Genomic DNA, 19,367 nt, shown 5'->3' with positions numbered 1-19,367 from the left:
AGTGAACAACAAAATATATAAAAATCACTAACCTGATGAAGTTTATTATTACTAATTTAATAATCCAGGGGTGGGCAAACTACCATGGGTCAAATCTAGCCATATCTATTCATTTATATTTGTCTATGGCTCCTTTCCCTTCAGTAATTGTTATAAGAGTTGTGATAGGAGCCTGAAAAGCTAAAATATTAACTATCCCTCTCTTGACCAAAAATAGTTTGCTAATCACTGAAAATCATGGAAAATTACCCATCACTTCCCTACTAATAGGTGATTACTTATTATATCATAATATCTTATATAAATAAAAGTCATTTTCTGGCTATTTATTTAATTCCATTGATATGCCCATTTAATTCTGTGCTAAAACCACACTTTTTTCAGATTCACTTTTTAAATATTTTCAACTTCATATGAGATTCATCTATCCATCCCACAAATATCGGGAGGTCCCTGGTAGTCTAGTGGTCAGCACTTGATGCTTTCATTGCCCTGGCCAGGTTCAGTTCCTGGCTGAGGAACTGGGATTCCACAAGGTATGCAGTGCAGTCTAAATAAATAATAACACAAATACTGAATATCTATTATGTGTAAGACACTGTTCCAGGTCAGATATGCAGCAGTGAACCAAACAAAATTGTTCTTCTTTTGTTGCAGCAGAAAGAAACACAAATACATTAAAAAAAAAAAAATCAGGTAAGGATAAGTTGTATAAAGAAAAATGAAGCAGTACTTCCCTGGTGGACCAGTGGTTGAGAATGTGCCTGCCAATACAGAGGACATGGGTCGATCCCTGGTCCAGAAAGATCCCACGTGCCACGGAGCAACTAAACCCGAGAGCGGCAACTACTCAAGCCCCAGCACGTAAAGCAAATGCTCGGCAAGAAGAGAAGCCACCACAATGAGAAGTCTGTGCACCAAAAGTAAGAGTAACCTGCACTCAGTGCAACTAGAGAAAGGCCACTTGCAGCAACAAAGATCCAGTGCAGCCAAAAATATATAGATAAAATTTTTAAGAAGAAAAATTAAGCTCAAGAAGAGGGTACAGAAGGAAGAGATTGTTCCTTAACATCGGGAAGTCAACCAAAGCCTCTCTGAAGACTTTAAGGGAGGGACCTCAAAGAAGTCATGAGGATGGAGCATACCTGGAAATGAGTACATCCCAGGCAGATGCAGAGATGCTGAGAAGGGAGTGAGTTTGCCATATGTGAGGAGCAGCAAGGAGGCCACCAGAAGCAAAAGAGAGCTAGCCAAGGGGACAAGAGGACAGTGGGAAGCCAGGGTGGGGTTGGGGTGGTCATTGAACAGAGGAGAGTCCAATCATATACTGATTTTACTCTGTGAGGAGTCTGAGCAGAGGAGGAACCTGAACCAATGTTCTTTCTCTTTTTTAATCATTATGGCTGCTGTATAGAGAAAAGATGAAGGGAAGGAGCAAGAGTAGAAGCCCAGAAAAACAGCTACAGCAATTATCCAGATAAGACTTAATGGTACTTTGGTGCAGGGTGGCAATGATCAAAGTATTCAGAGGTAGTCAGATTTTGAATATTTTAAGGTTAGAGCTTGCAGAGTTTGCTAAAGGATTAAATTTAAGAGCAAGAAAATAAGATTTACAGATGACATCCAGATGTTTATGCCTGAATGCCTAGAATGAATGATGGCATTGCCATTTACTGAGATGCAAAAGACTTGAAAAGGAATTAATTTTTAGTGGGACATGAAAGTGAGTGAAGAGTTTGAGGTTCAATTGCCAACTGGAGATGTCACGTGGGCAGTGAGATATGTGAGACTATAAGAGGAATGACCCAAGCTTCGACCAGCCTGGGATTAAAGTTAGGAGAGCAGATGAAAACAGCAAGCAAGTGACTGTGGAGAGAGGAGGGAGCTAGTTTAAGGTTTGAGCCTGGCACACTTCAATATTTAGAAGCTAGGAAGATTCAGAGGAAATAGCAAAGGAGACTGAGAAGGAGTGGGCTGGTGAAGTGGAAGGCTGAGAGTAGGACTGATATCCTGGGGGCCAAGTGAGGTCATGTTTCAAGGAGCAAGCGATCAACTATGATAAATGCTAATGATGACCTGAAGAGTAGAAAGTGCTGTGCAGGACTGGGGCCAACCAATAATCAGTGAAGAAGAGTCAAACAAGTGTTTGCTCCACACGGGCACCACCATTATAAATTCATCATGAAAGATGAAAAGAAAAGCAGAATTACAGCTGAGGGAATGGTGCTACACACAAAATAATACTTATCGAATACTTAACATTCTTCACTTGCCTGCCATGCTAGCTGTTGTTCAATCGCTAATTCATGTTTGACATCCTGTAACCCCATGGACTATAGCATGCCAGGCTTCCCTGTCCTTCACTATCTTTTGGATTTTGCTCAGACTCATATCCATTGAGTCAGTGATGCTATCCAACAGGCTTTTTAGAAGGGACTTCCCTGGTGGTCCAGTGGTTAAGAATCAGCCTGCTAATACAGGGCACTTGAGTTTGATCCCTGATCCGGGAAGATCCTACATGCCACGGGATAACTAAGCCCATGTGTCACAACTACTGAGCCCGCACACCTAAGGCCTGAGAGTCACAACTACTGAAGCCCATGTGACCTTGAGCCCATGCCCTGCAACAAGAGAAGCCACAGCAATGAGAGAAGCCCACACACAACTAGAGTGGCCCACAGCCAAAACCAAAAATAAATAAATTTTAACAAGAAGGCCTTAGAATGAGACTTTTTAATGGCTCATTCAACTTAAAAAAATGAAAATTATGGAATCAATTCATCAAGCAAAGAAAACCTATTCAATTCTATCAAATTAGAGAACCTAGAAAGTGTGTTTAAAAGTACATATACATTTTATCTTTACTGCTATTTCTTACCTATTTGGTAAGCCAAAGGGAGAAAATGCTCAAGTGATCTACTTGGAAATGAAATACTCTGATTTGTCTTGTTAAGCAGTGTTTGATGAGACAATGACATGACACTGTGGCAGGTGTGCCTCTAAGTTACTCCTCAGTCTAACTTCATGCCAGTGATGCCAGTACATCACTTAGAGTACTGTTGACCATTAGAGAACCTTGGAATTGATAGCAAAATTAGGAACATCTTCAAAAGAAAAATAGTCTTAGGCTAACACTGACCACAGCTCACCCCTCTCCATGTGCCTTCTACTACTACTACTATTACTACTACTACTAAGTCACTTCAGTCGTGTCCGACTCTGTGCGACCCCATAGACAGCAGCTCACCAGGCTCCGCCATCCCTGGGATTCTCCAGGCAAGAACACTGGAGTGGGTTGCCATTTCCTTCTCCAATGCATGAAAGTGAAAAGTGAGAGTGAAGTGGCTCAGTCGTGTCCGACTCTTAGCGACCCCATGGACTGCAGCCTACCAGGCTCCCCGGTCCATGGGATTTTCCAGGCAAGAGTACTGGAGTGGGGTGCCATTGCCTTCTCCGCCATGTGCCTTCTAATATGACTCAAATCTCCTGACTTTGCAACAACAATCAGTTATGAAGCAAAGAAAAGCATTTCTGCCTTACAAACACCGATTTTAGCTGCACTGACACAGAGGTCAAAGTGGGCTGTTGTTAAATGCTCTCTGTAAAAGACAGTAAGACAACTTTTCATAGGCCTAACAGCTTTGCTGTCTGTCTAAATCTGGTGTATTTATAGGACGTGGATGCTGGTTCTGTCAGAAAATCAGAATAGAATAAGTATATGAAACAGGCCAGTGCAAATAAATATTAGAAAAATAATAAAAATTTAAACAAATTTGGTTTAGTAAAAACTGTCTTTCTTGGGTCTTAACAAGATAAAAGACAAGGGAGTACAAACAGGAGCATGAAAGATACTAATTAAGGGGCTCTCTAGAGAACTTTACCAAGAGCAAACAAAAGAAACTTGGTGGTGCTGATTCCTTCGAAACATGAAGACAAAGGTGGAGGGTGCTATGAGGACCACCACACATTAATATTTCATTTGCCTTTTAAACAGGATTGCTCTCCAAATTTTTAACCATCAGCCTCGTGCTGGCTTGCACTTCCCAAGTGGCACTAGTGGTAAAGAATCTGCCTGCTAATGCAAGAGACACAGAGACACAGGTTTGTTCCCTGGGTCAGGAAGATCCCCTAGAGGAGGAAATGGCAACCCACTCTGACATTCTTGCCTGAAGAAATTCCATGGAGAGAGGAGTCTGGCAGGCTATACAGTCTATGGGGTTGCAAACAGTCAGACACAACTGAGCGACTGAGCCTGTGCACACGTGCACACACATACATAGTTGGGCTAGTTGAACCCCGCCTGAAGCACTGGGTTCCATCCTGAATGCCATGTTTAAAACACTAACAAATTAGAATCCAAAAGTGTGCTGCAAACAAGCCCAGAAATCTTAACGGAAGAGGAACCACTGAAAGTCATGGAGAAAACAATAGGAGACATGAGGGCTATCACGACATACTTGAGAAGTAACTGTGTGAAGAGCCCTGGATTCAGCACCCGCAGGCCTTCCAGTTCTGTTACCAGCCAGGCCAAATATCCTATGCGAGCAAATTAATCTCTCCGGAACTTGGGAGCAAAATTATCAGGTCAACCTAGACAATCTTAAGTTCCTTTAAGTTGTATACCTTTATCATTTCAAACTAGATCACTAACAAGGAGACTAGCAAACACCCACATCTTTTCTGAAATGAATCATCCTATGTTGCTACAAAAGGAAAAATAGGTAAAAAATTATAACATAAAAATTTGGATCAATATAAGACCTTTTAACAACTAAAGTTTTCTAGTAATGAAACCAGTTGTCTCCCCCCAAAAAAGAAGACTGAGGTCACTGTTAATGGAAATATACAGGCAGGTACTGAACTCTGAACTGCAACCCTGAGATTCTATGGTTCTTCAGGTCCAATTTACCAAATACCTTTCCTCCAGATTACCTTCACCTTGTCTCAGTGATGGAAATCAGTTGCCCCAGGATTTCAAAACTTTGTTATAACACCTGAATTTAGTACATCTCTACATCAGGTTGCTGTTGCCTGCATCCAGCTTCACCAACATGGCTTCTGGGTCTTGCCTGTGTTGGATGGTCCTCATTCAGGTCATCCTCCATATTATTATTGGGTCTTGGGGAAACTACTTGAAATTGCTTTAAAGGCTACATATAACCTTTTAATAATACCAGTGAAGTTACCATGATATGGATAAAATGGATGGTAGTACCAACTCTCTTACTAAGTGCCATGCCTGTGTTAAGACCTGTATACCCATTATCTCATTGAATCCTCCCAGTAACACTATAAAGAATGCATTATTATTGTATTGATTTTACAAATAAGGAAATTCAGCATCAGAGGGGTAGGTGTCTTGCCCGACAAGATAACTGAGCTATTAAGAGGCAGAATCTAAAGTAATTAGCCTCCAATTAAAATAAATAAATAAATATAAATAAATAAAAAGAAAAAAAAAGAGGCAGAATCTAAATTTTAACGCTGGTCTGGCTAATGCCTCTAAAATGCCTAGTCTTAACAATCCTGCCCTACTTCAGTGATTATCAAAGTGTGGTCCCTAAACCAGCATCTTCAGGACCACCTGAAAACTTGTTAAAAATGCAAAGACTTTCACTTACTGAATCAGAAACTATGGGGGTGGGGTCCAGCAATCTGTGCTGTATCAAACCCTCCACGTAATTCTGCTGCTTACTAAAGTTTGAGAATTACTGCTCTACTGAACTGAAAATTTGCCTAAAAGGCCACATTATACTTGCTTACCCATATACATACATATATATATATATATATATATTTTTTTTTTTTTTTGCATTTGAATTTGAAAGTGTGTGATAGCTCCTTAAACTTTGTTCAAGGGGAAAAGGACAAATCCTGGATATGGAAAGCCAGGTTTCCTGTCCCTTCCCTGACATAAGAAGGTTGATTCCTTGTCTTTCTCAATGAGGGGATAAGAGAGTTCCTGCCTGACATATAAACAAGAGGGAGGGAAACAAAAAGGAAAGAAAAAATGCTTTCTGCAGTATAGTTAAGCTATTGTGGTTAGACATAAGGACTGAACAGACCAAGAAGATCCTGAAATTCCCTTAGAGCCCTTAATACTAATAACACTATGTCTACTTAATCAGAATAAAATAAAAATCCTGCCTACACACACACTTTAAAACAAAAATGTAACCCTTAGCCTTATGAATAAACACATCAATGGAAAGACTGTTTCCAAGGTAGCATGATCAATGACAGTTATCATTAGCTTTCTTTGGTTTAAAAATAAAAATCCTGTTAGCTTTGCAGCTCATGCTGTCTAGAGTGTGACTCTGGTCTTTTCAACCTTATCTTTAGTCTGGAGCACCGTGCAAATCTGCAAATCAGTCTGCAATATTTTTACTATCTTCCCGCACATGTAATTTTAAAACTCAGCCATCAGCATGTAAACCGTTGTTCATTCCAAAGTCTCTGGAGATACTTGTGGCTAGTCATTTAGAAGTGCTTTCACAAGGTCACAAGGGTAAATGCAAGAGGTATGTAAGTGCTGTGTAAAACAGGATGAGTCCTCCACAGGTGCAGGTCCACCTGAGGAAGGTAACGAGCGGCTTTGAAGGTCTACAGAAATAAAGTAAAACAGGAACTGCTTTACTTCACGCACGTGTGAACACAGTGGAGCTCAAGCATACTCCCCCACACCAAAGTCGAAATGAATACATTCCACCTGCTAACCCTGACTAAATAGAAGAGTGCCTGGACTAGAATATGTGATTTATTCTATTATCTAAGATTGGTCCTGGGTGTCTGGGTCTGCAGTTGTTTCATTATAACCCCTCTGTCCTTCCTCCTTCCAGAAAGAACTGTAAGGAGGCAGTGAGATAATGGATAAAATCAGCATCCATCCATGTGGACTTCATTATTCCCCCTCCTTCACTACATCTTCAGTACATCTTAGTGAGACCCGTGTAAACTACAGCACTCAGGAATGTAGGAAGCCAAAGGCCTGGGACAGGCCACCGTAAGTCATAACAGGTCTAAGGAGTTAGCTATACATTATCTTCTATTAGTGAAACCCTTAGTTGAACAGTATGTCCCATAATTTTAAAGGGGAAACTGAAGAAGATCCCCAGCCCCCTGTCAAAAAAAAAAAAGAAAGAAAGAAAAAGAAAAACCTAAAATAACAGAGTTTGGACATTTTGATAATTCAGTATGCTTAAAAGGGGCATAAAATATACTAACTAAAATTAAGTGCTATCAAAAATTCCTTCCTTCCTTTCTTCATTCATTCAGTCAATATTAACAGAACAAAAACATATGCTAGACAATATCCAGAAAATGCCAACCAGCTACCTGTGTCCTTCCCAACCCTCAAAAAAAAGCCAAACATGAGAAAATGGACTCAAAGTAAAAAGCAGACTGCATTTTGGCTGATGTGAGTAAAAACACCAGATGATTCAATTACTGGAACACACTCTCATAGGCAACAGTGGGCAGTGTTAGGTCCCAAACAGTATGGTCAAGTACCTACCTGCCTGAAAGCCACAGTCAAGGTCTTGTGAGATTCCTTCCACCTACAGTTTGTAATTGACATGAGGCTGAATATATTGATCTCTGCCAAATATCTTCTCTAACCAATGTAAGATGGCTACTAAAATTCTGTTTACCAGTAGACCAATATAATCAGCAGTAAAAACGAAAATGAACACCTTGTTGCCATATACACTGTACTGGCATTTTGTGTACATTAACTCATTAAATCTCATGCACAGTCTTGTGAAACTCAGTCACAACTTTTTGAATGTAAAGGATGACATCCAAACATAGCGGGTTTAATTTTAAGTTTTCATCTATTAATAGCTGCTTGATACTGTTTAGTCAAAAGCTACATCAACAAACATTACTAAACACGAAGCAGCATTTTATGGTCAAAGTATAACTTACCCTTGCCATATCCACCAAGAAGTTCTCAAATAATTTCCAAATGTGGTTACTTGTGTAGATTTCTTTCATTTCCACTTCTGTGTCCACGTAACAGTGATTAACAAAATTCACATAAGCAATTTTAACCTGTGCCAAGTTTCAAATATAAAAGAAAGTAAGTTTTTTCTTTTAGTTTTTTCTACAGTCTCCATTTTCAAATATCTATTAGGGACGGTTAAATAAAACTCTTATTTCCTATAATAAATTATAGTATGATTTGTGTCTACCCAGAGATCATGCCTATCTCCTTTCTTTTATCAAGATATTTCATCCCCTGACCCAGGGTAAACACATGACCTAGTACTCTGTTCCCCCGGGCCCAGTGACTGGTGTGAAAATGTGAACTTCATGTAAACCAAGTTTACATGACATATTTGAGACAAATGTCCCTTTCTCTCTCTCCCTCCCTCTACTCTCTCGCATCTCCCCACCTCCTTTTCCCTTCTCTATCTCTGTCATTCATTCATTCATATTCATCCTCTCTCTCTCTCTTCCTCTCTCTCATTGTCAAATGGAACAAGGTAAACCTGAACTCCAAGAAGCCTCTTCTCCAGGTGTGTAGAGGAAAATTATTTATTTTATTTATTTTTTGCTCAGAAAAAAAGGGCATGAGGCAAAACCACAAAGGAAAAGGGAACAAGAGACAGATGGCACTCTGACACTGCTTGAACCTCTTGACTCATCTGAACAACCATCCTTCAAATTTCCAAATACTGGAGCCAATATATAAAATTCTCCTTTAAAATTTAAACGAGTCTAAATTAGGTTTCTGTCCATTGCAACCAAGAGAGATCTAATACGACACTTAAATATGTTGACTAATACTATATTGCCATTCAAAAACAATTAAACTGCTATTTCTGAGAAGAAGCAGGCTCACAGTTTACAAAAAAATGATATTATTTTAAGATGTATTAAAGTTTTTTTTCCAGATTTAGCAAAACTCCTCATAAGAGACTGGGATGAGTCTCACCAACATATACCATTACTAAAGTGCGTAGGACAATAGTTTTTGTTTTTCTTTTCTTTTCTCTTTTTTTTCTCTCGCCTCGTCTTTCCTCTTTCTCTTTATGAAAATGTGATGAAGGCTATAAATCTCCCCAGTAAAAATCACATATATAAAAAAATCAGGTAAACAGTTTCAGAGGATTCATAGAATCCAAGTTAGAACCAACAGGAATACAAGGCCAGATTTTATAGACTTAGAAGTTATCAGTACTTGACTGAGGTCTAAAACCTTCAACCACAGGGTGCCTGTGTCAAGGCTACATTACAGGGTAAGGAGGCGTCAGAATCTCCAGCATATCCTGCAATATCCTAATTTAATTTATCCTAATTTAATTCCCCAGCAATTCTACCAGATATAGACTATAGTTATTATACTCAAAATTGTGTAAACTGACAATGAGAAAGGTTAAGTAACCTGCTGGAATCAGTCACACAGGTAGAAAGTAACCGATCCAAGATTCTGACTCATTCTTCAACCCATTCACTCATTCACTCAAAACATATTTATTAAACGTAGGTCCAGGCTCAGAGAATATAATGGTAACTATAAACAGACCCAGCTGTTACTCTCACTGAGCTTATAATCTTGGTAAAGAATGACATTTGTTAATCAATAAAATTCAAATGTCAAATTTCAAATTGTAGACTCTTATAGGCTTTAACACTAGAAGCCAGGAGGGTCTTCTTTGAAGAAGTAATACTTGAATCAGGATCTAAAGGATGAAGAGGGGTGAAGCAGGTGAGTATCAGAGGTAAGAGTGCAACGGCAGAGAGAACTGACTGGCCAGAATCAGGACTTCAGAGAAAGACAGAACCCACAATTTAATCACAACACTATGCTTCCTTTCTTTGCTACCCTACTTCAAAACAATCAAGGCATGAAGTACTCTTGGTTTGAGGTGTTAGCAATCCTAAAAAATTTCATAAAAAATATACTTTCAAGTCCATCACTATGCACGACTATTTGGAAATAGGAAAATGAACCTAACCTGGTATCTTTTAAAGTTACTGTGATTTAAAATGTTTGGATTTAGCATATCACACATTTATAAACTTTGCAACAATACACTAGAACAGTAGAAAAAAAAGAAATTATTGTCATGTACATTCCTGGAAGTTTCATTAATGCATCTGGCAGACAACCAGTCTCTAATGAGTTTTTTCCCTGCCTGTCACACCAAACTAGGATGGAGGGTAAAAGACGATGTATGAATAAAGCAAAATATGTGTCCATGTTTCCAAGAAACCATCTATTCCATAAAGCAAAGGTAAACCTAGACAACCTAATAGTGGTCCTGCAGCACCATTCTAGCCTCTACGGATGACTGTGCGTTATTTATGAAGATCTGTTTTATGCTCAAAACATACTAGAAGTTACAAGTAAATGTTTAAGTCTGATCACAATACCATACCTAGAAATTTCTATAGTGGAATTTCTAGAAAACTAACAGTGGCTATACTCTTAAAAGGTCTATCAACTTTCATAGTCCCTTGTAGAACAAAAAAGTAAGTTTTAATGATTTTCAAATTCCCTAATTATATACCTAGGTACTATTCTGTGACTAAGTGTGTTATTTCATTATAAATAACCATAGGAGGGCTTCTGGCACTTACTAGAAACTGAAAACAATTCTATAGCTGCTAAGCTTTTGCCAGGCTTACCTCAGGGATGCAGTCATCATGGGTCACCACCCTCACTATGTCGTCCAGGGGCAGAAGGGAATTGCACTTGATTTCAGTGTAGACGTTCTTCCCCTCTGTGCATGCTGCCAGCAACTCCACGAGGGTGATGTGGTAGGCTAAGGGGCCACTCTCATCCCCTCGGTCTCTCTCTGAACACATCATATGGAGAAGGATGGGAAATGATGCTCTATCATTGTAAAATATCAGCACATCTTCACCCCCATTTATCAACTGAAATGATAATAAGAGAGTCTATATAGCAGTCCAAATGTTCATCCTTGCAGTTATTTCTAAAGACTTGGTCTATATGGAAACACACGCATATCTTTGTAAAAACAGAGATAACATTGCAAACGTAGAACTATACAAAAGCAGGATGGCAAAAAAGATTGTATTCATGTGTGAAGTGATTAATTATGAAAGTCATCAAAACCAGTTGAGGAGATATGGGAGAGTTACATGGCGTTGAGAATAAATGACACAGATGATTGGAAGCTGTTCAATGAGTTAGCCACTGAAATTAAATCTGCAAAATATTCCAGTAAAGTTACTTTCTTTAACTTCAAATGGTAGATGCCATTGCCAAGTATGAGAAATCTCATGTCTCATTTTACTATGAATTAAAATATCCCCATCCCCTTCAATAGTGATGGAATAAGTAAGCAAGTACACATAACCAAATGTAACTCTACAAGAATTTGCAGATTCCATTTGTTGTGGATATCAGTAGGGGATGGAGGTAAAAGCAGAAAAATAAAAAGAAAAATACAAGCTTAAAAAAAGAGAGAGGGAGAGACAAAGAATGAATAAGTAGGGGCTTCTAGGAAATAAATTTTCCTTCCTGTTTTGTTTGTATAACAAACTATAGTGGAGTTTCCAGCAGGATGTAATTTTATTGCTAAATCACCATAATGTCTTATTGTCTATTTGGGGGGGGGGAAACAGTAGTATTTTATTAAGGAATCCACTTTGCTGTGAAGCCCAGGTCGAGTTAACAGTGATGAGTTCTGGAGGTAGACTCAGAACTCCACACTATCACTGCTATCTTCTCTCTCTCCCTCAACTGAAAACCCAGCCTCATGAAGTCTCAATTCTCGCCCTCCTATTCCTGGAAGATGCCCAGGCTAGTTATGTAAGAGGCTTCTGCAGAGAAGACAACTTTTGTCTTCCCAGGAGACAAACCCTCTACTTTGCTTTATGAGGCAGATAGCAACCCCAAACCACAGACAGGTCAGGACCTGCGCTGGCCTCAATTCTTTTTGTCTATTCTAGTACCAATTTTCTACCCCCAGCGGGAAATATCTTGGAAGGTAACACAGATTACATAATTTTTTCTCTATTTTATTTGAATTGATAACATACTTAAATTGATAAGACAATTAACTGGCTTACACTGAAAGTTCTGTTGAAAGAGAATGTATTAGTGTCAAAAATGTATGTATTAACATAAAACTATAAATATTTCTTTACATATAGAAACACATCACCTAGTAAATACCATTGGACTCGCTTAACTATTTGCTGCTTTCCCATTTTAATTCTTCCCATGATGATTTTCCAAAATCTAATTAATTGCCACATTTCTAGGCAAAGGAGAACTACTATGAATGCAAATACAGATAGGTAAATTTTACAAATTAAAAATGCTCCTTAAATGTTTAATAACAATAATTTACATTAAAAATTTAGGACTTTACACTGAATTAACTTTGAAATTTCTGTGGGGCAAGAGGGACTCACATTGTAACAATACAGAAATTACTCCCATCCCAAATTTAAAGTGTATAATTATGAAAATTCCCCCAGATCAATATAATCCACTAGGTAACTGTTTGTAGATGGTTGAAAGCTGCTTTAATCCATCCAGGCCTTTAGAGAACCATTAGGTCACAGAGCAATGATCTACCCACATAGGCTCAAAGTATTCTCCAAAGTGGGCTTCCGAGGTGGTGCTAGTGGTAAAGAACCCGCCTGCCAATGCAGGAGACATAGAGATATGGGTTCAATCCTGAGTCAGGAAGATCCCCTGGAGGAGGGCATCGCAAGCCACTCCAGCATTCTTGCCTTGAGAATAGCATGGATCTATCCTGCTAGGAACCTGGCAGCCTACAGTCCATAGGGTTGCAAAGAGTCGGACACAACTGTAGTGACTTAGAGCACACACACATGCATTCTCCAAAGTATCACTTGGTTCCTAATAAGTAACTCATTCACTGTATAAATCTGGCTCAGTGAGAAATATCATAATGAAGAGGGCAAAATAAATGGAGTACATCATCCATTTGCTTTTCTTAAATTTTTAACTGACTCTGGATAGCTAAACTTTCAAATGTAAAAAATCACTGACAGATAATTTCTATTAATTTCATTTCCTTCAAAGCCCTCTGTAAATAGTAGCAAAGAACATCCATTTTATGATTACAGGAACACAGTAATAAAGGCACTCGAAAAGCAGAGTTTAATCTATTTTTGTTATATTTTGAAACTTAGAAATATAAAATTTAATCACTTTCATTTTAAATAATCTATAACATTTCATAGGATTTTACCCACTATTTAAAATACACAAATTTATTAAGGCTCAAAAAGAAAAATAAACTCCTAGAAAATTATAACATCACCTTATGATATGTCACTTCCCTAGACCTAAGCAAAATACATTGATGCTTAAGAGTTGTACTCAAATTATTTTCCAAACCTATGTTGTTGGGGGATTTTTTTCACTCAAAATTAACAGAAAACACATAGTTGAGCATAATGTTTATGTGAAGCTGGTAAAATGCAAACTGCGAACATACCTCGGTCATTACCATATCCTGGCATTTCTTCACGTATTTACCATCTGCTTTGACAATCGTCTGCAGAAACCTCAGGTACTCCACGTGGCGGCCGTGTGTCTCAATGCAGTGCACGAAGTGCTGGACAACTCTCTCACTAATTTCATTGCACAGATGGTAATTGTTCATGAAGATGTGCCGCATGGTTTCTGCTTCAAGGAGCTACACACAGAGGAATGTGCCCTTGTAATTCTGACAAGATCAGTTTTCTATTTTACAATAATACTTAGACCATATAACCCGGCTTGTGATCAGTTTTCTATTTTATGCAAAATTGTAGTGAGTTTTCTCTTCCACAAAATGCAATGAGATTATTCAGCATTTAAAAAATAACAATAAAAAGACTGAGCTCACAAAGGAATTTACTTGGAAAAGGGAGCTTACTATAAAGGTCCTCATGTTGGCAACAGTATTCTTGAGATTAATCATGTACAATTCAAACATGGCTCTTCCTTAGTATTCGCTGACACATGTTTTACAGAGCAGAGGTAACTCCACCTTTGTGTTTTTCATATTTACTTACTCGTGGCATCACACTTAGTCTTTGCTGTACCTTGTCTTTTTCCTAACTGTGTACATAAAAATGAAGTTGCCATCTGCAGGTAAGATATGTGTGATTTTTCAAGTTTCTTTAAATGTTCCCTTAATGGAAAGATACTCACTTTAAGGAGAAGCCCCTACAAGGAATAAAATGAGGTGACGAAGATGAATATGGGGCCTCCCAGGTGGCATCAGTGGCAACAAACCTGTCCACCAATGCAGGAAACTTAAGAGATACGGGTTCAATCCCTGGATAGGGAAAATCCCCTAGAGGAGGGCATCACAACCCACTATAGTATTCTTGTCTCGAGAATTCCATGGACAGAGGAGCCTGGCAGACTATAGCCCATGGGGTCGCAAAGAGTTGGACACAACCGAAGTGACTTAGCACGCTCACATGCACAAAGATGAATAAAATTCTATCCATTAATGTTGCTATAAGAAATGACATGGACACTTTACATAAATACTATAAGTATTAGAAGTCACTCAAATACTTACACCAGGGGTTAAGAACAAATTCAGATGTTTATGGAGGAGAACTTGATTCTGTGGATTCCCCCGACAGAAATTCTGCAGGAATGTGTGAGCCAGATTCATTACTTCGTTCATCTTCTCATCATTCTGGAAGTTAAAAAGTAGGACATGATACAGAGAAACACACAGAGCAAAAATACTATCAAAGAATATGTTTTTTTACACATGCATTTTTTTCCTGTTTTCTTCACTGTTTTATGGTCTCTTTTCTGTGTGTACACCTCTCCCCCATTTTGCAGATGTCTCTCCCCTCATCTTCATTCTATTATCTGTTCTGCTCCCCTTTTTGTTTCACAGTCCACTTCTCATTCTCCCCAATCTTCCTACTTGTCCACTACAATTTCCCATCGCTGTACAAAGCTGCCCCTTGTCCCCTGCATCTGTCCCCACACCTCCTCTGTCCCCCTGTTCCTCTCTCTCTGGCCTCCTCACTCTCCCCAGTTCTGTTCCCTCTGCCCTGCATCCTCCAATCCCTCTCTTTCCTTCCCTCTCTTTGATTTACCTTCTTCCAGTGTTTCAGTGTACCTGGAGCTTCCTGATCCTTCTGCTTTCTGTTTTTCCTCATTCTGTATCATCTTTATTCCCCTGTTTCTCCAGCTCCTCCCTTTCTTCTCCAGGCATTTATCCTTCCTCCTCTGGCTCCTTCTGCTCCTTCTCTCCTGCTCTCATTTCCTTATCCTGCTGATTTGCCCCCACTGTCTTCTCTCCACTCACCTGCCCTCTCTTTCCCACTCTGTAAATAAACATATTTGAGTTGGTCAAAAAGTTCATTCAGGTTGTTGCATAGTGGCTTATGATAATCTCGAACAAACTTTGGCCAACCCAGGATTCTGACCTTCCCTCTATTCTCCACTCTCCCTTTCTCTGTGCCTGCTTCTTTCGCTACTTACTTTGCCTCTTTTTTCCATCTTATCCTTTTCCTTTATCTCTTTGCTTTCCGCCCTCCTCTTCCCCCATGCTCTTTGTCCCCTCTTTCTTAGCACACATACTCTTAAGTTGTTTCCTTATTCACTGTCCTTTCCCAAAGTCCTATGATAAAGTACTTCATTGCTAATAAGAATTTCAATAAGAAACTTGAGTTTCAAAACTCACAAAGAATGCAAAGTTTTCTTCTTAAAAGTTATCTTTTAAAATATCACTGAAACAATCTAAAAATTTTTTAGGCTAGGTCATGTGGTCAGTGTCAGATACACAAAATGGATTAATGTTTTGAGTCACAGTTTATATTAAAATAATTCAATGTTTTATTGTTTTCTTTTTTCCTAATCTGAGAGTCTAAATTTTATGCCATATATAACTAAACCAACAGCCTAAGATCATTAATAGACTCATTTCCTCATATTTAAAATAGGGATGAACTAACTAGACTAATAATTATGTCCCAAAACTCCATTCCCATCTTGAAAATAGAAAGGTTTTATTTCAAAATATACTAGTATTTTCTTTTATGTTTGTAGTCCAGGCATAGCGAAAAAACATCAAAGCAACTTCAGCTACAGAACACTCAATTCACACAGAAAAGCCAGCCAGTACAGAAGAATGGCAGGGACAATTCTACTAGAATTGGTATTTCTTTAAAGCTGTCACCTTAAGCTGTTTTTTGCTTGTTTATGAACAATCTAGTTATTAAGACTGAGCAAACCCCAGTGGCATTTTTCACAGAAATAATTCTAAGATTTATAAGGAACCACAAAAGACCCTTAATATCCAAAACAATCTTGAGAAAGAAGAGCAAAGCTGGACATACCATGCTTCCTGATTTTAAACTATACTACAATACTACAGTGATTCAAACAGTATGATGGTGGCACAAAAACAGACACATACATCAGTGGAGCAGAAGAGACAGCCCAGAGATGAACCCCAAAACATGTGGTCAATTAACTTAGGAATGAGCTCTGAGAGAGATGATACCACATTGCATGTGCTTTTCAGTGATGTGTAGGAAAATTCTTCAACCTTTTATTCAAATTTTAGGTGATGCAAGTTAAAAATCACTTGGTTTAGATATTCTAGGCTGATGAAGAAACTGGATAAAATGTATCAGGAAAGAATGAAAAAGAAGACAAGAATAAACCTTGGGGAAAAGAGAACTTCTTAGTGTTGGTGAAATTGGACAGCTACATGCAAAAGAATCTACTATCTTATACCATATACAAAAACAGACTCCAAATGGATTCAAGACTTAAATCTAAGACCTGAAATCTATAAAAATCCTAGAAGAAAATACAGGCTGTATACTTTTTGACATTGGTCTTAGCAATATTTTTTGGATGTCTCTTCAGGCAAGGGAAATAAAAGCAAAAATAAACAAATGGGACCTAATCAAATTAAAAAGTTTTGGCACAGCAAAGGAAACTATCAACAAAACAAAAAAAGCAAAATACTGAACGGGACAAGATAATTGCAAATGATGTATCTAACAAGGGGTTAATATGCAAAAACTCATACACCTCAACACCAAAAAAAAAAAAGAAAGAAAGAAAGAAATGGGCAGAGGCACTGAATAGACATTTTTTCCAAAGAAGACACACAGATGGCTATCAAACACATGAAAAGATGCTCAACATCACTATCAAGGAAGTGAAAGTGAAAGTCACTCAGTTGTGTCTGACTCTGTGTGACTCCATGGACTATACAGTCCATGGAATTCCCCAGGCCAGAATACTGGAGTGGGTAGTCATTCCCTTCTCCAGGGAATCTTCCCAACCCAGAGATCAAACCCATGTCTCCTGCACTGAAGGGGGATTCTTTACCAGCTGAACCACCAGGGAAGTCCAGTTATCAAGGAAGTGCAAATCAAAACCACAGTGAGATTATCAACTCACACCTGTTAGAAAGACTATTATTAAAAACAGTAACAAGTGTTGGTGAAAATTTAGAGAAAGGAGAACCCTTGTGCACTGTTAGTGGAGACATAAATTGGTATAGCCACTATAGAAACAGTATAAAGTTTCCTCAAAAATTAAAAATAGAACTATCATATGATCCAGCAGTTCCACTTTGAGTATTTTTCTGAAGAAAACAAAAACACTAATTCAAAAAGATGTATGCACCCATAGTGTTTACATGGACCCATATTGTTTACATGGAGCATTGTTTACAATGGTCAAGATACAAAAGCAAACTAAGTCTCCATGAATGGGTCAAGAAGATGTGAGATATATATATATATGTATATACACACACACATACAGACAGATAGATATACACACAATGGAATAATACATAGCCAAAAAGAACAGAATCTTGTCATGTGTGACAACACTGATGAACCTTGAGGGTATTATGTAACTGAAATAAATCAGAGAAAGACAAACACTACATGAGTTCACCTATATGTGGAGTCTAAAAGGGAAAATAAACAAGCAAACAAAACAGAAACAGATTTATAGACACAGAGAACAAACTGATGGTTACCAGAGTGGAGTGGGATGAGCGGATGAATAGGTGGGGAAGATTAAGAGTTACAGACTTTCACTTATAAAATAGACTAGTTATAAAATAAACAAAGGTTGTAATGTACAGCATAGGGAATATAGCCAATAATATTGTAATAACTTTGTATGTTGACATCATTTTGTGATTATAAAAATATTTCAAATCACTCTGCTGGACACCTGAAACTAATATAATATTGTAAATGAGTAATATTTCAATAAAAATATAATAATAAAATAGAAAACCCACAAACATAAAGTAGTAGTAAAACACTCAACACTATAGTTATATTTTTAGAAAAAGGGACTTCATTACATGCCATATGCCTGTGTTACAATATCAAAGATATAATAATTTGTATTATAAATACTTAGAAGTTAATACATTTGGCTGCTTTTCAATAATTCTTTTACTGTATTCTCTAACATAGTTCGAATTATACCACCTTATACATATTAAAATGCAACTAAGTCAGACAGGGGGCAATTCAATAAGAGAAGTGAAAAGTCCAAGTGGGAAGGGTATATGGCCTGGCATGGTTGGTTTCCAAGAGAGATAAACAAGGCATCTACTCGCAGACGGAGGTCAGAGCCTAAGTGAAGTGCAGAGGGCATTCATTAGGAAGAAAAGGGAGCAGTGATGGTGGAAGATGAGTTATAAACAGTATATTAATAAGTGAGTAATTATATTCACACACACATATATTTTCTAGATCTGTCTACTTAGAGGACCTGAAGAAGCAAAACTCCACAGAAATAAGTACATTAAGTTCTCAGAATTTTTCTCCCAAATACCATTCTCCCCCAAATGGATCTGGAGCTTCATGAAGAAATAGCTAATTCCAGGTGGAACAAAAAAATGCAAGGTGAGCCTGGAACTTTTTAATGTGCAATTAAGTGATGAATCACTCAAAGACTGATGAGGCCATGTTAGAGGACAGGCAACTAACCCCAATTTGGGACAATCAAAATAAATAATGATGGAAACCTAATATAACCTATTACATGAAATGAGCATCCAAGAGTCCATACTAAAATCAATCAATCAATCGATCAATCAAAGGTTTAATAACAATAGACAGCTAACGGAAGCTGCGGTATAGCACAGGGAGCTCAGCTCAGTGTTCTGTGATGACCTATGGGGTGGGATACATGGGGAAGGAAGCTCAAACAGGAAGGGATATGTGTATACTTATAGCTGATACAGCAAAAATCAACACAACATTGTAAAGCTACTGTCTTCCAATTAAAAAAAATTACTTAAAAGGTTAAAAAATTACTTAAAAGATTAAAAAAAAAGAAATTTTGATCAAAAATGGAATAGTTACTTAGTTTCAAAGAATTGTGCCACAAAATA

At 38.0% G+C, this 19,367-nt stretch overlaps 1 protein-coding gene across 2 annotated transcripts in view; it reads right to left on the bottom strand.

The window, feature by feature from the left end:
- ITPR2 (inositol 1,4,5-trisphosphate receptor type 2) overlaps positions 1–19,367 on the bottom strand; it is a 588,791-nt gene that overhangs the window by 301,547 nt on the left and 267,877 nt on the right. For both annotated transcript variants that reach the window (XM_061417573.1, XM_061417572.1), the window contains exons 29-32: positions 14,535–14,657; positions 13,455–13,655; positions 10,636–10,887; positions 7,927–8,052 (exon numbers count right to left, since the gene is read on the bottom strand). In XM_061417573.1, coding sequence (XP_061273557.1) covers positions 7,927–8,052; positions 10,636–10,887; positions 13,455–13,655; positions 14,535–14,657 — 702 coding nt within the window. The remainder of the gene's footprint in view (positions 1–7,926; positions 8,053–10,635; positions 10,888–13,454; positions 13,656–14,534; positions 14,658–19,367) is intronic.

Source organism: Bos javanicus, chromosome 5 (assembly GCF_032452875.1).
Source record: "Bos javanicus breed banteng chromosome 5, ARS-OSU_banteng_1.0, whole genome shotgun sequence".
NCBI classification, from domain to species: Eukaryota; Metazoa; Chordata; class Mammalia; order Artiodactyla; family Bovidae; genus Bos; species Bos javanicus.
The sequence above is the reverse complement of the archived record's forward strand: the minus strand, read 5'-3'. Positions and strand labels throughout refer to the sequence as shown.